Source organism: Cibotium barometz, chromosome 17, assembly GCF_041138505.1.
Source record: "Cibotium barometz isolate CiBa-2024 chromosome 17, ASM4113850v1, whole genome shotgun sequence".
NCBI classification, from domain to species: Eukaryota; Viridiplantae; Streptophyta; class Polypodiopsida; order Cyatheales; family Cibotiaceae; genus Cibotium; species Cibotium barometz.
In genome coordinates this window covers 11,501,605-11,523,246 of record NC_141062.1, presented here as the reverse complement: position 1 = coordinate 11,523,246, position 21,642 = coordinate 11,501,605, and the positions used below count along the sequence as shown (strand labels likewise).

General features: G+C 43.5%; 1 protein-coding gene across 1 annotated transcript; it reads right to left on the bottom strand.

Annotated features, from left to right (window-relative positions):
- Positions 1-4,537: 4,537 nt before the first annotated feature.
- On the bottom strand, positions 4,538-20,836 carry LOC147629674 (S-adenosyl-L-methionine-dependent methyltransferases superfamily protein). Its single transcript, XM_086811191.1, has 5 exons — positions 20,570-20,836; positions 5,520-5,647; positions 5,211-5,333; positions 4,996-5,139; positions 4,538-4,890 (listed from the first exon to the last, which is right to left on the bottom strand). Exons 1-5 carry the CDS (start codon positions 20,733-20,735, stop codon positions 4,819-4,821), a joined length of 633 nt encoding a protein of 210 aa, XP_086667317.1. The 5' UTR covers positions 20,736-20,836; the 3' UTR covers positions 4,538-4,818.
- Between the last annotated feature and the right edge of the window lie 806 nt (positions 20,837-21,642).

The following is a 21,642-nucleotide window of genomic DNA, read 5'->3' as shown; positions in this document are numbered from 1 at the left end:
TTCGCCAGGCCTGGATACGGGAGGGTGAGAGCCAAATATTTTTCCAATGAGTGTCATCGTGGTGGAGACTTTCTCAATTTTGACAAAGAGGAACTCAAGCTCGTCTTGTGAAAAATGGATGGTTTGCCCGACCATGATGCTAATCACAATAAAAGGCCGACTTGAAACCTGTTAAAGAAAATTCCGTACTTAAGCACGACGGAGGAAGGGAAGCGAAGAGAAGGGGGCGGAGGGGAGGGCAAGAAGGGCAAGAGATGGCAACAACGATAGTAGCAATGGCGAGCAGTAGGGCAACGTTGAAGGAAAGGTTGGATGGGGGGCAGGATGAGGTGAAGGGTGGGGCGAGGTGAAGGTAGGAAGAAGGAGGGGTGCACAACAAAGAAGGGGATGGCAGGCAGATGGCGAACAAGAGGTGAGGACATGCAAGATGTGTGCGAAACAAAGAAGGGGAGGAGAAAACGTAGGGAGGGGACATCCCTTGCAACATCTTAGTGATGATGTCCATGTTGATGATAATGTATTATGCTCCTCAATTGCCATCACACCACTTGATAACTTTTCACCCCTTATAGGGGAAGTGCAAACCTATGAGAGGCACCAAACTATATCTGGTGCCACGTTTTTCTGCCTCTTTACCATGAGAGTTGTCTCCTAGAATATGCAAGGCCTTGGTGGCGTCTTTCCTCACCAAGAACCATCTTCACCTTGCAGTTATGGATGGTCCCATCAATATTTTGCACGCACAGGAGCATAAACTTTGTTCTAGTCAGTGCACTAGATATGGCAAAATTTTATCTAGGCATACTTTTTGATCCATTGTAGATGGAACTAAAAGTGGAGTATGTACTTTAATGATAGTTGCAAGTATTCCTTATATGATTGGTCATGGTATTATTATCCTTGCTAGAGCACAGTGGATTATGCTTATCCAAGGTGAATTGAAAATTGGTGTGATGCGCCTAGCCTTAAGAGGAAATACATATATATTTTTGGAATGCCATCATGGACTCTCTCCCCCTCGGGAAGATCATTGGATTGCAACATGTTTGAGAAACCCACAGATAAGAAGGGAAGGCATCATTCACCTACTTGAGAGGGCATCCTAAGAGAGATTTATGTTTTCCTTTCATGGCAAGGACTGTTGGCTAGAGGGTAACTTCCATAGGAAACCAAATTCACTCCTCTTTTCTTCGAGTATTGCAAGAGTGGTGCAAGTTACATCTATGCCCGTTTCGACTGCTATTATGTTGATGATTAGGCACTCTATGTTCATTGCCCAAGGCACCTCAAAGTTAGACCATTGTCCTATAGTTTTGTGCATCAAAGATATGGGGAGCCAGATTTCTCCTCTCTAAGGATGCATACCACAATCTCTTTACTCAAGTGCAGAGTTAACTCGACAACAAGTGATGGATGTTTGGAGAGCTTGCGATGCTCCTGACACTAGGCAAAGTGTTGTTCTTACCTTAGAGAGTGCCAGTGATCTTTATTGCAGTGTTGTTCTAGCCAGGATGCAAGAGATCTTGGATAGACAGAGAGCCATCAAGCATGATTGTGTGCTTTCTAGTGGGAACTTGAGAAACCCATAGATTATGCACCCTTAGGGATGAGTTTCATGACTCTTTTGTGCAGTGTGCAGAGTTTCGTTATTATGCACAGGAGTCAGATGGGAGGTGGATACAACAAACATTTCTTTGATGCCCATGGCCTCTCCCATGACAAGAAATGCATTAGTTATAGAATACGTAAGGGGCGCTCCACTCAAAGCCTGACATTGTCAAGAGGGTTTCCTTTGATTTTTATTATCGCTTGTTATCTACAGAGGCTCACTCCTAGACACAAAGTGATAGAGCACAATTGAAGGTTTGGGAATCCTTGTCTAAGCTGATTTCAAAAGACATGTACGCAGTACTTGATGCCCCTTTTTTGGTAGATTGGCTTAGACGTGTTTTAGGTATTACCACACAATAAATGTCCTAGGGATGATGGCCTCTCTTCCACGTTTTTTATGAGTTTTTGGGATGATCACTGTAGCATTGCAAGATATGTGGAGCACATACTCTATGCATCCTTATCTTATCAAGGGTGTTATCCACCTCATCCCTAAGGTTGTGTGATAAGACTAACATTGCAAAGTGGAGGCCTATCACATTGCTTAGGACTGAGTATGAAATTCTTGCCAAGGCAATGAGCATGAAATTGCAACCAATGTTCTAAATATTCATTGACACACATAATCGATTCCTCCAAGGAAGAAGCATCTTTGATAACATCTTTGGGAGGTAGTAGAGTGGGCCAAGGCAAGTCATAATCAACCCTTAGCAATCTTGCTACTTGATTTTGAGAAAGCCTATCACACAGTGGATTGGGACTTCTTAGAGGGTACTCTCGCATGCATGGGATTTTCTCAAGATTGGATAAGAGGTGTGCTTGCTTGTGGAGGTTGAGGTTAGCATTTCCAAATCTCTCACTCCCTACGAAAGGGCTGCCAGTTCGACGACGACAGGCCATCTTCACACTAGCAGGAGGACAGGTAGAGGTGGTAGACTCATATGTGTACTTGGGGATTACATTTGTGACTCCGCTAGGAAGATTTACTATGGCACAAACAACCAGGGATAGACTCACACGAGGGTATGCACCTCTGGCCATGCTAGAGAGATGATGTCACTAGGCACACTTCCAAGAGCCCCACATGAAGGGGTAGTTGTTTGACACACTAGTCACCCCTGCTTTGATGTATGCTGCAGCACTATGGGCACCTAGGCTCGCCACCTCCACATGGTCTCAGATAGAGGCCTCAGATTCTCATGCTCTCACGGATGATCCGCAGCAAACCCTCTGTCCCACATGACATTGTCCGAGCGGAGTTTGTTGCACCTCCTATGCTAGTAGAGGCCCTCTTCCAGATGATCTGCTTCATACAGAGGATCAGAGATATGCCATCAGAACGACTCAGAGTTTTTGAGACGTCCAGGCAGCTCACAGAGAGTGGAGAGAGAAGATCATGGTATTCACAGATGATAAAGTGGCTCACTCAGCATTGTCTCAACATAGATCACCTGCCACCTTTCCAGTACGATATACATGCACCACACGTCCAACTCTCTCACAATGAGAGGAATAGAGTCCTTCGGCAAGATTTATGGCAGCGATACACTTCGGAGACTTGGATTACACCCAATCAACCTCTATCACCGAAGATGCTATACTACAGAGATCAGTTTATGCATATCTCAGCGGATGGATTCATTCGACGACCCGAATATATGGATGTGTACATGCCTCGCAGTGCTCGAGTGACGATTGGCGAGCTTAGAGCGTCATCACACCAGCTTGAGATTGAGGCAGGTAGGTCAACACGGATCCCCAGAGCAGAGAGGATATGTAGACTATGCCAAGAGGAGGTTGAGAGTGAGGAGCATTATGTATGTAGATGCAAAGCATATAGTGACATTAGAGAGAGAGACACCACCATCTTCAGTGGACATCCCTCACTCCACCAGATCATGGAATCCGCAGACCAGCACAGATTTGGCTAGTTCTTGCTAGAGACACAACGCCACAGAGAGGCACTCCTACGGATTCATAGGGGCGACAGCTCCAACTCACTGATTTCTTCCAGAGATCTATCCCAGTGCCTACCCTAGCACAAGAGGGGGTTACACTTCAACACGCTGCGAACCTTTGAACCAGACGAAGACTGAGAGCACCAGGCTACCAAACTCCCAGACTACATCAAACGGAGATCACAGAGATACAGGCTCGACATCAACACCATATCCAAGAGCGGCTGGCTAGCTCACTTACACTCACACCCGGAGATCATGCTCCAAGGGCCATCGCCTATATATCACATATTACACCCCCATTATGGTACTGGTTGGAGCTAGACAAATCTACATTGCATTCTTGTATACCCTACGCATATAGGTTGCATACTGAGCCTCTAGCAATAGTGCTCCATCCATCACCCCCCCCCCCCCACTAACTCAATACTTTCATAGTTTATTTCATGTTCATTTTGTCCTTTTTTTTTTTCCAGACACCCAGAGGACATTGACAGTTGTACATTGATTTGTCTCATTGGTCGAGTTCGGCCTCTAGTAGACGTTAATACAGCTTTCTTTCTTTCTTTCTTTCTCGTAGCCCAATTCTACACCATCCCACCTCTCTCGTTTCAAAGAGCTACCATGCTCCTACCAAAAAATCTGTTCCACCGTTTTTTTTGGGCAATGTGCAGGTGGTTCTTCTGTCGCCCATTATATAGGAAAAGCACCCATTATGTCTGATAATTACTGTATTGAAACAACATCTGATAAGATCAAAATGGTAAACGCAAGCACCCAACCTACATAGCCACAACCTACGGCCAGACCCTGCATGGTTGACTCACGCAAGCAAGAGATGCACATACAAAATCCCAGTATTAAAAGCAGTAAGGCACCTCCCGAACATCTACCCCAGGCAACACAAAGTAAAGCAACCTTTTTTAAACAGAGGCAGTATTGTGACATTACACGCGAACCCAAGGCACTCATGAAAATAAAAATTGCCAACCATATGTACATGAGGTATTCTGCTGATAATGCACACTATATGCACCAGTACAAAGTGAGCCAGTCAGTTGTGAGTACGGAAGATTTTATGACATACTGTTCGAAGCAATGGTTCAGCATTTGATTCTGAACTATTTGATTAAAGCCCAACAAAGACGAAAATGCAGATTGTGGTTTTGACCCTCTTTTACAGTCTTCAAAGTAGAGAAGTTTCACAAAGCATCCTTGGCATCCTTGCAATTCAGCATTGAATGAGGAATTACCAATCCTCAAAAGTCTCCTCGTCTCTAGACTCCTCCGCAAGTTCCATCTCTCTCATTGCCTTCTTGACCTGCAAGTTAAAACAGTCAAATTCTTGCCAGTCTCCAGACCAAGTTAAAAGCATTCAAGCTCTTGCTGGTCCCACTCAAACTAAAAGGAATGAAGCACTTCACACCTGGTCATCTGACAAGCGTAGCTGCTCGGCCGCAAACAGAATATGCACACCATTGTAGGCATTACTGATCTTTTCATAAGAGATTGACTTGATACGAAATCCACAGCTCATGAAAATCTTCTCAAGTAGCTGCTTAGCTGCGTCCTAAAAAATTACCATGGAGAATGAGATGGGGTTTTCCTTCAAATGTCACAAAATGCATTCAAAGTACTGACCTCCTTCAAACAGCCGATGGTGGTGTTTGGGAGCTCCCCAATAAGAAAAGAGCCTTTCATTGCAAGGCTGCCTACATTCTCTAGAATCTTTTGCAACTTGCTCAGTTCCAGAAAATTCATATCCTGATATACAGTGGGGAAAAAAAGTTGTAACTTAGCTAGCATGCCTTATCAATGTTTGAATTATAACACCCTTTTTTAAAGCCTCTCTGCAGAATGGCTTGTGGACAGATCAATGAGTTGTGAGCTCTCAGTTTTGCTGCTCTACAGAAAACTAAAGAATAGCAGAACCAATGTTGAAGGCCTTGCCTGCATAGCCCAGATACTGGGTCTGTCTCCCTGATAACCTGCACTTCTTAGTCTTTCAGTCCACGTCTCTGATCCTGCCGACTCTCCCAGCTCCGCAAATATATGCCGAACAAGGTATGACTTTCGCACTGTTTATCCATTCATACACAAGAATAAATCAGCAAACATACTGTACAGAGTTTATACTATTTTTCAGTTTCATAGAGAAAACCGAAAAGCGTAAGTTTATCAACTTCTAGATATGACAAGATGTCGTAAAAGAGAGGCCATGCTGAAAAGAAAAACCACTATAACCAGGAAAATTTTAGTACAAGACAAGTTTGAATTTTAAGCTGTGTTGTCTACTTCAGGTCAAAACAAATTTTGGTTTCTCACATTCTGTGTCTAGAAGCTTTATATGCTAATCGTTTAAAATCAGGCCTAGGGTAAGCTGCCTGCACACAAGCTATGGTGGCTTATACTGAAACATGGCTATGGCATTGGAGCAAAGAGAGAGAGAGAGAGAGAGAGAGAGAAAGAAAGTTATATTAAATGTCTTCAACAGGCCCAGTGGGTGTATGAGACCAAAAGTGATACAATGGTGTCCATGTAATCTCATCATGGTACAAAAGAAAACAAAGACTAGAACTATGAGCTGGGAATGTCAAAACCGAGCCATATGATACAAAGTGGGACCATCATCATCATACAACTTGCAGATAAGCCCCCTATAGGGGAAGGGGGCCCCAACACTCCCTCCCAAATGTTATCCTAGTACACACTTTTGGATAAATATATGCCTATGACATAGTTTCATTAGAAGTTGTGCATGTTTATGTCCTTACAGTAGAGTACAATGGTAGTCACCTTTAACAAGTCCATGAGCCTTCATACTCTGCAGAGTTTGCATCTTCTTTGCAGATGGCGGCTTCCTCTTGTGTAACATTAGTCTCTGCTTTCTTGTGAATTGTTCTCGTTGTGGTTGGTTTTTCCACAATGTTTGCAAGGCTTCTTGGCATAGCAGTCTTCTCTGCATGATTGTTCCTTCCACAAATGGACGCTTTTTACCTTTGAAGTTGTTTGTGAAGAAGTTGTTCCCCTCCGCCAAGGTTGTTAGAGGCGTCAGAGGCGTTTGGTACGAGGCGGGTATGGTATACGCCTCGAAAGACTCGTATTTTTTAGAGACGTGTTAGAGGCGTCTGTTATATATATATATATATATATATATAATAGCGGTGTGTTCTGAGATCGTATTTGAACGTACCGTACCGAATTGAACTTTTCGTACCTGACAACTATGCATAGAACCCATGTAAACGATGAACACTACGCTAACAATGTATCTCCTGCATTCCGTGGTGATTATGCACATGAGGGACCCCGGACAACCATGTGAAACGTGTTTCATTCCATCTGAATGAAACGAAACGTTTCATTGGAATGAAACGCGTTTCTTTCATGTTGCCTGGGAAAACCTACGTTTTTCAACGTTTTCTATCCAGAGAGCACGTTTTTTAAAAAATCGTCTACCGATTTTGTAAAAAACACAGATTTTGAAATTTGGAGGTTTTCATGCCAAGGTGCCAGCCCTGCTTTTGTCAAGATGCCTCGCACTAAGGATGCCATGTGGGTCCATGTCACTCCCGTATCTAAATATGGTGGTTCAGGCACACACAAGTGGAAATGCAATTTTTGTGGGGTTTGCTCAGGAGGGTCCATAATCCGTGTTAAGGCTCATTTCACAGGTTTAACCGGTGAAGGCATTGGTGCATGCAAACTTGTGCCTGCAAACATCAAAGCCGAGCTACAAGAATGGAAAAGACAGCAACTAGCAAGATGTGGTTGTGGACCTGTGCTTGAGGATATTGGAGTTAGTGAGGATACATGTGAGGCATCAAAGAGAACACGGTTGACTTCAGAGGAAGATGATAGTGAAAGTCGAGAGAGAGACTAGAGTGTATGTATGAGCCTTGAGGGAGGGAGAGAGAGGGTGTGTGTGTGAAAGAAAGAAAGCTGTATTAAACGTCTGCAAAAGGCCAAAATGACCTATGAGACCAATTTCGAAACTTCATCCATAGCTCTACTCCGAGCACAGAACCAGCTTCTCATGAAACGTCTCCAATTCTTGGAGGCAACAACAACAAAACCCACTCCTCCAATTACCCCCGACTTCATCACCCTCTTCTTTCAAATGAAACAACAAAGACGAGAGAATAAAGCTAGATGAGGAAATGAAAAAGCAAACATGCGAGACTATGAGAAAGCCCAACATAGGCTTGAAGCAGACCGGCGTCAAGCTGAACTCGCTGCTCTGGAGCATCAATGAGAACTCGATCAAGAGCACATATTACTCGAACACCAACGGGAAAAGGAGGCCTTCCATCTGAAATATCAACACACCCTCTCTTCAGTTTCCCCACCCATAGGTGCCACTGGCTAGAATCCCGTGACATCAACTACCGTCATCCGAACTCAACCAAATTTTAATAAGTATGATGGTAAGTGTGATCATTTAGTTGTCACTCAATTTATTCATCAGTTTAATGCTTATTTTCCATTGGCAAAGCTAACAGACCCTCAAGACAAAGTCCATGTAGCGGCTCCCCGCCTCACGGGTGAGAGAGTCACTTGGTGGCAGCATTGGCCTAATGTCCATACAAACCATATCACAAGTGTCACAACTTTTCCCTGGGATACCCTCCCCAGTATTTGACCAACATGGCAAATGAGTTCTATGGACTTAAACCGAACGGATCATCCGTGCTTCAGTTTTCGGGTAAGGTTATCACTTTAGCACAACAGCTAGGGTCATCTGAGTAGGCCAAGATGGATCAATTCATTCGTGGATTAGATCCTAACATCCGTTTCACAATTTGTAACTTTGAATCCAGCACATATGACTAGGCTTTGACTCTTGCTCAAAATGAAGAAATGAGAATGAATGGAGGTAAGCCCAAACAGCTACAGTCTAGTTAAGATCAATAACTTCAATGTTCAGAAATTCAGCAATTGTTCGCAACAAAGATAACACACAACATAAAAAGAGATGTGTAAATATATATATATATATATATATATATATATATATATATATATATATATATATATATATATATATATATATATATATATATATATATTTACACATCTCTTTTTATGTTGTGTGTTATCTTTGTTGCGAAATATATATATATATACACACACACATCTCTTTTTATGTTGTGTGTTATCTTTGTTGCAAACAATTGCTGAATTTCTGAACATTGAAGTTATCGATCTTAACTAGACTGCAGCTGTTTGAGCTTACCTCCATTCATCCTCATTTCTTCATTTTGAGCAAGAGTCGTAAAAAGAGATGTGTAAATATATATATATATATATATATATATATATATATATATATAGAGAGAGAGAGAGAGAGAGAGAGAGAGAGAGAGAGAGAGAGATATTAAGCGTCTACTAAAGACCCAATGGGCCTATGAGACCAAAGTGATACATAATGTCCATGGCATATCTCATCATGGAATGGAAAATAAAACATAAAGAAAACATAAACATAGCTATCTCACTGGGGTTATACAAAAATGTCCATGGAATCTCATCATGGAATACTAAGAACATAGAAACATGAGCGTAGCATCAGCTCCGAGTAGATGGTATACCACTCTCCAAAATATCAAGCATGGGGCTAATGAGTATGGCCGAGAGGTCTCCCTCAGCTATGTCACGTGGAAAGGTAGCTCGATGGCGGTGAAGCATGTCCTAGATCTGGAGCTGATGAGTCGTGGCCGACGGGGAGGCCGGGGGCGTCAGGCATGCTGGAGTCCGGAGGCTCGGTCCGAGGTAGCTTCTCTCGGGCGAGTTAGGTCCAGAGCAGTTCGTGGAGAATCCACAAGATCCACTATATTGGTGTCCTCCACCTCGTGGGTCTGAAAGAAACTGGTGATGGTTAGACAAAGTATTGGGTCTTGAATACCCTCTGTAGGGCCCCCACCATGAATAGTGTATTTGCTTTATTAGAATGATGCAAATTCTGCAAATAAAAATCTAGTTCTTGACCTGCACTCTCCCCTTTGTTGTCCTGGCCCTTGGAATTCAGCAACCCCTTCTTGCCTTGCTTGCTTGAGCTTTCTGATCTGGAGTAAACTTGGGTACACTAGTCGAGTTCTTGGAGCCAGAGGCTCTCGTGCTCTGTCCTAGGGAGGAAGACCCTGTCTCGTTCTGGCCTTTTCCGCCCAAGGCAAGTGCCTTGGGAGTGAAAGGCTAGAAAGTCTTAGGCTTTCTGCCATTGTACGTCATTTCAGCACTCTGTGCACGGAGAGTGCATCCTCGAAGGTGACTCGCCAAAACATTGCATTTGCGTATCAAGGCCATAAAGGAACTGCCCTTTCTTGTCCTTGTCAGATATGCCCAATTGCAAACATAGGTTTGAAATTTTATTGGCAAACTATTAAAGTGGTTGTGTGGTTTGATACGCCCCCCTAAACTCATCTTCAAGTCGCTAAAGGTAATGGGGTTATAGAAACCACCGCTTAAGATCGAGGACAAACTCGTCCTAGACATAAGCTGCCATACCTAATCTAGTGTGGGCATGAGCTTACTGGATCCACCATGGAATGGCCTCACCTTCCAAATACCAACTAGCCAAGATCACTCCGTCAGTATCATTTTCTCTAACTACAACAAAATAAGCTTCAAATTGATACGACCAAGAATAAAGGGTTGTGGGGTCAAGTTAACCATTATACTTACTAAAGTCCATCCTCTCGGGAATCTTCACACTCGAATAAGGCTCTCATACCAATGTAATATGTGGAAGCTTGGTGGATAAGATCCTTCAATATTCAGAAATTCAGCAATCGTTTGCGACGAAGATAAGGCACAACATAGAAAGAGATGTACAGAAATAGTGAGAGAGAGAGAGAGAGAGAGAGAGAGAGAGAGAGAGAGAGAGGGAGTCATACACAGTATTGGGTCCTAACTACCCTCTGCAAGGCAACCACCACAAATGGTGTATTTGCTTTGTTAGAATGACACAAATTCTGCAAATAAAAATCTGGTTCTTGACCTCCACTCTTCACCTTGGCTGAGAGTTCCCCTTGGCTGTCTTGGCCCTTGGAATTCAGCAACCCTTTTGAGAATTATAAGATGAATGAATGGATCTATGCTTTGGCCATAGTTGCATCCAAACTATGTTTAGATGTAATAAAATCAAAAGTGCACGTTCACTACGTTTCCAAACGTTCGGAACGTTCACTAACGTTTGGAAACATAGTGAACGTGCACTTTTGATTTTATACGTTAAAAAAACGAACGCAAGTCAACATCGTTTTTTTCCACTTTTCCTTACGTGCGTGTGGCAGCCTCTGTGCGGCGCTCAAGTCTTCTCCTGCAGGCATCTCTATGTAGTGCTCAAGTCTCTCTCTATCTCTCTCTCTCTCTCTCTCTCTCTCCCGCACACACTCAAGTCTCTCCCTCTTGCAAAATTGAAACTAAAGGTTGTATAGTATTATCAAACTTCATATTTCAAAATTTTATAAGTAAACTATAAATTTTGTATATATTTATATATCGGGGGCAACGTTCACTACGTTTGGAATCTTTTCAGCACGTTTCCAAACATACTAAACGTATCGTTCACTATGTTTGGAACCACCTTGGCTTTGGCTTTGGCTTTTTATAGCTCTAGAAATGCTAGTCCGCTGCCTCTTATAGCAGTCGGCTTGATTATTTTTGTCCCACAACCTAGTCCATGCAATAAATGCATTAAATTCAGCGCTTTCACACTGTTCAGTGGGCTGGCCCTTCTGCACGTGCTCTTGTGCCACTGTCCAAGTCTGCGCAGGCTGTTGGGTAGCCCCTAGGCACCGACCGCCTGGCTGGGCAAGGCCTCTATGGCTTGTCGGCTGCTTGGCCAAGCCCCTAGGGCTCGCCGACAGCCTGCCCAGCCCTTCATTGGGCTGGTGGGCAAAGCCTTGGACCTCCTTAGGCCCCTTGGAGTGGCACAAGGCCTATCCCTTGCCCATTCAAGGGATACCATCACTTTTCTGGGGTAGCCCTAAGGGCTGGCCCCCTTCTGCATGCAACCTACATGCTTCCTACAGATGCAAACCCAACACACAAAACATCTAACATCATTCCAAAGGGAGACTCCAATACGGATTGGCACTGCTTCATGTGCAGGACAATGCACACTCGACCTTGGACACTTAGAATGGAACCCTGGCTAACTTGTCCTAGACTAGGGCTCGCAAGGGACCAATATCCACTCCAGGTCCTGTTGAGATATCGAGCTCAACTAGTGCTACGGCCGACATTGGTGACCCGCCTGGGTGACAGCTTCTACAGCTACACCCTGGCATGGTTGGTGAGATTATAGGTGATATGCGGCCAGTGGGACACAGGGTGTGTGACAGCCATTTTGGATTACTAGAGACTCGCATAGTTATAGCACCAGCTCATTTAGTCAAGTTCACATTATGGACCGATCCTTGTATGTTGTAGTAGTTGAGTACTAACCCATATAGTGTGTACTCTTATCTTTATGTTATGTTGGTTGAGTAGAGAAGAAGAAGATAGAAGAAAATTCAGCTATCCATCTCTCTTGTGTCTTGCTCTCTCTTGTGTGTGTGAGTGTGTGTGTGTTGCTTGCTAGGATTTGAAGATCTCCCTCTCCCCCACATTCTCTTTATGGTATCAGAGCCTAGTTCGTGTGAGAGCTAAGGAGGCAAGCAAGAGGCAAGAACAAGCAAGAAAGGAAGCGGTACTACACGGATAAGAGCACCATCATCTCTTTCCCCTTCTTGGTTTAGGTACAACACCTCCTTAGTAGCTCTAGGAGCTACACATCTCCGATTGAAGAGCTGTCTTCGCGGGAGTGGAGCTAGAAGGCAACTATATTGTCCCCGTTTCAGGCCCCGTTTCGTCATTGCAGAGTATTTTCGGTAGTTTTTGAAAGTTCTGGTAGAGAAATGTTTCTGCTCAAAAATCTGGTTTTTGCAGTGCTGCAGTGCATTTTGGAAGTGCAGACAGGATTTGCACATGTATTGTTGATACTAGGTGTTGTACATGTACTCTGGTCACATTTGGTGACACACAAGCTATGCTGAAGTACTACTCCTGCAGCGATTACAAGAGATACTACTGTATTACAGGTTGCATACAAAAGTTATCTGTTTGCACGTTATTTAATTGCTGCAAGAAAATATGTCTGACGAAATTAATCAGATTGTTATTAAGAAGCTGGATAAGAATGACTTCCATGCCTAGAAGTTCAGAAGGACCAATTTCCTAATGGGTAAAGGATTTTGGGATTATGTAGAAGGAGACAATGAGAAGTCTCCAGAGTTATCCGAGGAGAATGCCACTCCTGCAGATATAAAGGCATTCAAGGATTGGAATTAGGGTACAAGAAAAGTCATGTACTGGCTTTCAATTAGTGTCATAGATACTATGATAGGACACATACAGGATGCAAACACTTCAGCAGTTGCATGGCAGAATCTGGTTCAGATGCTCCAGACTAACACAAAGGCAAGGAAGTTGCAGTTAAAGCAAGAGTTACATACTGTGGAAAAGAAAAGCATGTCCATCAATGAATATGCCTTAAAGATCAAGAGTATTGTTGAATCCCTATCAATGTATCAATGAAGAATGATGATTTGGTGAGTGTCTATTTGAATGGGCTTGGCAAAGAGTACAAGCCATTCAAGACCTCCATTGCAGTTACGAAGAATATTCCCAACTTTCGGGACTTGATATCTATGCTGATCATAGAAGAAAAGGCTTTAGGTGAGGATTCTTCTTCACAAAGCAAGAACACATCGGAACAGGCCTTCTACTCTAATTCAGGTAGAGGCCGTAGTCGAGGCCAAGGTGGTGGCCGACAAGGAAATCAAAATTCTCTACAACAACAGTCCAATGATTCACAGCAGCAATCATACACATGTGGAGAAGGCGAGTCTAGAGGCAGGGGGAGCCAAAGAGGCCGAGGTAGTTGGCAAAGAAATCAAAATGCAAATAGCATAGAGTGCTATTACTGTGGCAAACCAGGACACATGGCAAAGGACTGCTACAAAAAGAAGAATGACATTAAAAGTGGGAAGTTGCAGCAAGGTAACTGTGCATCATCTAGCAAACATGGAGGTGATGACAAAAATGAGCAGCTGTTTGTGATGCAACACATGCTTAGTTCCATAACAGGGGATATGTCAGGATCTCAAGATATATGGTATGTGGATTCTGGCGCCTCTAACCACATGACCAGTCATGCTGAGTGGTTTAGAGATATGCAGAAAATGAAAAAACCAGGTTATGTAGAAATAAGTGATGATATTGCACATCCCATTGTGCATGTTGGTAAAGTTCCATTGTCTATGCAGGATGGCAAAATGAAGTACTTGACTGATGTACTTCATGTTCCGAATATTACAAAGAACCTGGTTTCTGTTGGACAGATGGTTGAGCAGGGTCTGCAAGTGAGATTTAATCCTCAAGGATGTTTTGTGGAAGACTTCAAAAATAAATAGACTATGAGGAGACATTTAAACTGGTTGCAAGAATGGCAACCGTGAGAGCTGTCATTTCTATGGCTGCAACGAAGGGTTAGTCATGGTTATTTGCAAGAAGAAGTGTACATGATGCACCCACCAAGTTATGAGAGTGATGCACATCCATATTTTGTGTGCAGGTTACGTAAGGCCTTGTATGGCTTGAAGCACGCACCCAGAGCATGGTCAAACAAGATCGGGAAGCATCTTGTTACCATTGGATTTCAGATATCCAATGCAAATTTTTCACTATATGTGAAAAAGATAAATAGAAAGAAAGAAAGAAAGAAAGAAAGATTTATTAACGTCTTCCAAAAGACCGAACTCAGCCTATGAGACAAATCAATGTACCTATGTGGGGTATCCTCTGTCATCCCAACAAAATGAAAAAGTACTGAACTAAAAAAAAAGCTGAATCTGGGTGTGCAATAAGTACAATGAATGGGGGGGAGGGGATGGAGCTCTACTACTAGGAGAATGCAAAGCTATATGCATGGAGTATACAATCATGATATGCAACCTAGCTAGCTCCATCCTGTACCATATTGGGAGTATTAAAAGGGAATACATCAATAAAGGGGGTGTCCACAGCTCCCTAAAGAACATGCCTGGGTCTGCTCTGAAGCGAGCTAGTCGCTCCGCACCCTCTCTGTGAAACTGAGCTCTGATCTCTGTCATCTCTCTCTGGTATAGGCGTGGTGTCCGAAAGCCAGGTGTCCTCTGTCTCCTGTGGGCTCTGAGTGTCTCTGCTCTCTGGAGAGTAATTCCCTACTGTGTAGGGGCTGGGAGTGGGATGGATCTCTGAAAAAATGTAGTAATCTATGTCTGTCGTCCCCCTCTGGAGCTGTCTGAGCCTGTAATGATGTCTCTCTGTGACGCTCTATGTCTAGAATGAATCTCCTCAGTATGCGCTGGTCTGCTGCCTCAAAGATTTGGCGTAGCTGTATATGCTCTGCATCTACATACATAATGCTCCTCACTCTCCACCTCCTCTCTGCACAATTTGCATACCCTCTCCTCTCGGGGGATCCGTGCTGCTCTGCCAATCTCGATCTCCAATCGATGTGATGAGACTCTAAGCTGACCAATAGCCACTCGGGAGCCGAGTGATAAAAAGCCCTCCATGTATCTAGGCCTCTCTATAAATCCATCATCAGTGATACTCATGAAGTGATCTCTGTAGTATAGCATCTTTGGTGGAAGAGACTGTGTAGGCAATATCCATGTCTCTCATGTATAGAGCTGCCATAGGTCCTATCTCAATACTCTGTTCCTCTCACTATGAGAGAGACGGATATGTGGTGCATCCCTGTCATACTGGAATGGTGGTAGGTGATCCATGTCTAGGCCATGCTGTGAGAACCAATGTGTGACCTATGCATACCATGATCCTCTATCTCCTGCCTCAGCCAGCTGTCTAGATGCCTCAAAAGCTCTGTATGACAATCTGTCCTGTGGCATCTCTATGAATCTGTCTAGCAAGCATATAGTTTGGAATATGGCCTCTACCATCATAGGAGGCGCAGCAAACTCTGCTCGGATAATGTCATGAGGTACTGACGGTTTGCTGCGTATCATGCGTGCCATCATGAGGGTCTGTGGTCTCTCTATCTGTGTCCACCAATGGGTAGCAAGGCCTGGCGCCCATACCGCTGCTCCATACATCAGTGCCGGTGTGATTAATGTGTCAAATAGCCACCCCTTCATCCGGGGCTCCTGAAAATGCGCCTGGTGGCACTGTCTCTCTAGCATAGCCAATGCTGCATATCCCCATGTCAATCTAGCTCTGGCTGCTGAACCCATGGTGAGTGAAGGCTGCTGCAGAGAAGGTAACCCCTAGGTACACATATGATGTCACCACCTCCACCTGGCGTCCTGCGAGAGTGAATGTCAGCTGACTCCTGCCCTGTCTCAATGTATGAAAGACCATAACCTTGGTTTTCCCAAGGTTCACAGTAAGACCCCTCTATGTAGATGACTTGATTATCACTGGTGATAGTAATGCAGACATACATGATGTCAAGATGCTTTTGAAGCAGAAGTTTGAGATGAAGGATGTGGGTGAGCTGCAGTATTTCTTGGGCATAGAGGTGGTAAGACCACCTCAGGGCATTTTGCTATTGCAGAGGCAGTATGGCTTGGACATGTTGTCCAAGTATGGTATAACAGGCTGTAAGCCTATTTCAGTGCCATTGGAGTAGAACACAGAGCTTTCCGCAGATACAGGTGAGCTTTTGAAGAACCCCACTACATACAGGCGCATAGTGGGTAGTTTGATACATGACCATTACAAGGCCAGACTTGAGCTATGTTGTTGGACTTGTGAGTCAATTTATGTAGGCTCCTAGGAAGCCACACTTGGATGTAGCTAGACGGATCCTCAGATATATAAAGTCCACAGTTGATTATGGACTTTTCTTTTTTTTTTCCGAGAAAAGATCCTTTCATTAGTTATGTAAAAAAAACGCCCGTAGGGCTACACAAGAGATCTCTCCTGCTCCTAACAGAGAGAAGAGCAGTGATATATATATATGTATATATATGTATATATATATATATATGTACATACATGTATATACATACATACATACATACATACATACATATATATATATATGTATATGTATACGTGTTTAAAAATCTCTAATTTTCAAGGAAAATATCACGACAGTAACAAACTCTACCTGCCGCAGAACACCAGCCTTTTGTGATAATGCATCAATCAGCTTGTCATCAATGAACCTTGTGGCTGATTTATTTTGCCAAGCCGACAAGTCCTGGAGGCTATTTCCATTCTGATCCAGAGGAGATTCTACATTTGCAAGAAAATTGCAAATAGATCAACAAATGAATTCCTGAACCACACCAACATTTTTATCCAAAGGCATTGAAACCATCATTGTTTCTTGAAAATTGTTCATTAAAAGTAGTTGCTTAATCATCACCTAATCATGTTTTCCTCATGCCAATGCTATAAGTAACTTCATGTGCACATTGCTTACATACTTCTTGTATGCATAAAGCTCAGTTTATTAACCTTGATTTGCAACCCGCTCTACTTAACGTCTCCTATTTTGCAACACAAATCTAATTTGGCAATCTCCCTCCTTCGCAGCTGAAAGTACAGTTGAACAGAATATTTACCTTATTGTAGGAGGCTATGATTTGAATTAGGCTCTTCTCATCCATGCCACATGGCTTCTTATGATTGATTTCACTAGGTTGGGTTATAAATCGCACCTATCATTGAATAAGGACTTCTGTACTTTTGTTCACTTCTAAGAGCTTATTTTTTACCTGAAATTCTACATCCTGTGCTACTTTATTACAAACCTTTTGCAAGGCCTGTTTGTGTTAAATGCAAGGGTTTAGCAAAGACCAAGAATAGCAATAGACTTTAGACTAAAACACAAGCATGTACACCTAAGCTATTGTATTTTATTATCATGAGAAAAACTCTATTTACAAGTATAGACCTACACGTGCTATGAATGTACTAACAGAGAGAGAAAACAACTGAAGACTTGCACAAATACAATCATACACTAGCAATCTACTCTAATCTATTCTATTAAGCACAGGTTCCCCCTGCCACGTGTCACTCTCTCTAGCATCTCCTCTAATATCTTCTTCCTCCTCTAGCCATGTGGCAGCAGTGTACAAAGGGCAGACTGTGCTCGGGTGGGGGCAGGGCGCGGGTGCAGAACTAATTCCAACAATCCAAGCCCAAATATAGGACAGCAAGTACAATGGTCGTCTGGAAGTTACAAGAGATCAATGCTTTGATAGAAGACGCCCAAGTTGATAGAAATTGCTGCTAATCCCTACATTGGCTGTCATCTGCTGATTCCTTCATTCAAGCCCTCTCTGGCTGCTTGATTGATTGATGACTAGAACCATTCGGGGGCCTTTCTGCTGGTCACCCGTTCAGCCCACTACCACTCGAGGGCTGCCTTGCACCCAACCTACTGTATGTTTCCTACAGCCTGTCCAGCCTGGCTGCTAGTACCCAGTCCAAGGCTGAAACTGAAGAAAAATCTAAACTCTACTGAAGAACTCTATGCTGAGAAACCCTCTTCATACCCCTCCCTCTGTCTGCGGGTGTATCGGTGGCTGAAGAGGAAACCTTGCTGCTGATTTGGGCTCCATTAAGGCACCTCTAGCTGCTCAAACTGCTGGGAAAAAAAGCATGTATGGATGCTGTGGTTCCAAACACAAGAAAGAAATAGTCAGGGGCTTTGTGGGGATGAGGGGGTGGGGGGGGCACTTTCTAGAGGCAGCTACGGCTCCTCCATTGCTGGCCGGAGAGCCCGACCAGACAGTGGACTGCTGTCTGGCCTGCCCAGCCTGCTGATGCAGGAGCCCGCCCACTATCTACATGCAAAAGGCCTCTGCCGGCTGCCCCAAAGATGCCGTGCAGGCCTGCGCCTGACACCATCTGGGACAGGTGTGCTGCATTCTCACACACTGGGACTGCCAATGTCCTGATAAGCCCACAGAAAAGGATAAATTTTGCCTGTTAATTGAATTCATCAAACAAAACAGCTTGTTGCATGGTACCCTTTGAAACTCAGAGCCTTTCTACTAGATACACACTTTGAAGTTTGAACTGGTGGTGATGGATCACCATTTGGGAGTCGAAGAAGAGACAAAGGGATAATGACAATCATCCAAGAACAGAAATTGGAATCCCGTCATCAAGTTTAGCAGAGGGGGATGTCATGTGGAAGACATGTGCATGCTCATTCCTAGGGTTGATAAGAACAAGTTTTGGAACGAAATTCAAGAGCTTGTGCAGCTAACATGGGCATGGAAGACTTCATGGCGGGACTAGTCCCTGTCAGCCAGCATAGGAGGAGCTTATCACAAGGTGTCGGCTGGATGGCTCCTTAACATTCATTCAATCCTTCATGGACTGAGTCATTAGTCTAGGCTTAGAATTAGGTGTGTTCCACCTTTTGAGGGGTAGCCAAGGGCTTGCCATGCTTGCCATGATGTACACCATTTTGTACTATATGAATATACCGAAACTCAGCTCTCTCTCCCTCTCTTCTCTCCATCTCTCTTGCTTGCATTTTGCATCAAGTTGTTCCAAGATGGTGTTTAGGGCTGAAAGAAGACTCCCAAAGCTTCCACATTTGACAAGAGTTCAAAATGATAAATGACCAAGCATGGGTATTAAGCGGCAAGCCAATGCCATAGAGGAGCTTTGTGGGTAAGGGAATCCCTTGTATCCTCATCCTCTCCGGTGTCCGGGTTAGGCCGGAGGACTAATTGAGTGATGAACTCCAAAATATCGTAAGTCTCCAAGACTGCTTCCACCATGACTTTCCAAATATCGTAGTTTGTGCCATCCAACTTGGCATCTAAAGGGAAAGTCAAAAGAGTGGGTATTAGAACCGCCCGAGGTTGGATGAGTGCCATGATGGACCTCCTCTGAAAAAAGCAAGCACCAAAACAGCCCAAGAGCTGCTCTCTACACTCAAGATAGAAATAGAGTGGAGAGGAGAAAAAGAAACACAAAAAATGCAGATCTGCTCTTCCAGGGAAGAAAACACAGGTTTCAAACACTGTGGACAGCACCAAGTTCGCATGGAAACGTAGTAAAAAACAGCACCAATCAGCAATTCCAGATCTAGATGCCTTTGGGCTGTAATACCATGTCAGAGGGCAGCGAAAAGATGTAGACGAATGACAAAAACGCTGAAGCTCCAAGAGAGAGATGAGAGAAAATAGCAAAACACTGATGCACTAATCCTCAAGAAAAGATGGATACAACCAGCCCGTAAGCAAGAAGTGGACCCCGCTAGGCAAAAGGCTGAAGGTGCTAACCAAATGATCAAGAAACCATGATGAAAAGTGAGGGAGAGGGCAGCATATATATACACCCCACTGACTACCTCCTAGATGCTACATGACATGAAAAATAGGCATAAATGCCATAAAATATGGTGGGCAACCCACAACAAAGGCCCATAAAAATGCGAAAAAAATATGGGAAAATATGGGGGAAAATATGGGGGGTGCCTAAGCATGGACATGCCCCTATAGACACCAGAATAGCCACCAACATGAGATGATATTTGCTAACAGTCCCGTCGTGCAAGTCCCACACAGTCCCATTGTGCAAATCCCGCATGGAATATGTAACCCACTTGCAATATGTAAGGAAGTGCAGAGTGTCCTGACACACAAACACAAGAAATCACCAAGAGACAGTTTGGCGCACAATCAAATGCTGAGGTTGAAAAAAGTCAATTGAGTGAGTTGATGACCCAACAACTCCGCATGGGCTGATTACTTGAATGAAAAGGAGGACGAGTTTCTTTGAAACATATCAGAATATATCCAAAACTAGGCTAATTTTGAAGTGTCAGACGCAAAAGATTAGACCAACACAATTCTCACAAAGAAGGTCCAAAATCTCTCACAGCGTCTTCTTCTTCTTTTGTGTATAAAAGTAAGTAACTTATGAGGTCAAACTAATCCATCACAGGAGCTTCGAGCAAGCACGGCACTCACCGGAGAAGAAGCTGCCTCTAGTGCGGCGGCAACGGATCGGACACTGCGAGAGCAGACGAGCGTGCGGTTGTTGTTTGAGGAGGGCAGTTCCCAGAAGGCTGCAGAGATCAGGACGCGGTAAGAGAGGCGGATAGGCACCGTAGCACTGTACTTGCGCGTTCGTCATCGTGTCAGCTGCTCACACAATAACCATAACCAGTACCCTGCAGCATCAAAGATTACGGGAATAAGCGAGGATTAATGAACACGAATTCGCTTGCAGCTTAATTAAGTATTGATCCTACTCTAGTAAGCATAACCTAATTTTAGCATTTCCCTCCGCTAATGTTGGATAAGGATTAACTGCCTAACCTTAACAAAAGCATTAAATCGTGCTTAAATTGTGTAAATAGCCCAAAGGAAAATATTTTTATAACCATAATAATCAGGGTGTTAAGATGAGCATGAATACATGTCTTTTTTTCTCGAGTCCAAACTCATAAGGTAGATAGTGAAGGAGGAGGACTACAAGGAGGAGTTGGGAGGGGCAAGTCCACTCACTGCACTCTAGTCCTAGTAGCTAGCATGACTAATTAGCACAAGCACCTCGAGACTAGTTCACACTCGAGTCTCGGTCAGCCACAAGGCCCACTCAATAGTAATCCTCAAGTCCCACACTACAATCATCCTAAAGTCCCACTCAGCATCGAGTCTAGGCAGTAATAATTCTAGTTAGTAGCCCCCCCCCACAGCAAACAGGGCCCCCCTTTGACTCCAAGTCATCACCCACTCGAACTCGGCAAATGTTTTTGTCATTCACTAACAAATTGGCAACATTACCGTCACTTCGAAAGAAGACAAAAAAATCCAATTAAATGCAAGAACCTTAACCTTTTAATATGTAACAAAGAAAAAAATTAGCCTTTTAACATTTTTATTTTAAAAAAATCTTAACCTTTTAAAATGTAATAAAGAAAAAAATTAGCCTTTTAACATTTTTATTTTAAAAAAATCTTAACCTTTTAAAATGTAATAAAGAAAAAAATTAGCCTTTCATGTGTCGCCGCTTTCAAAGGAGACCAAAAAACAAAAGA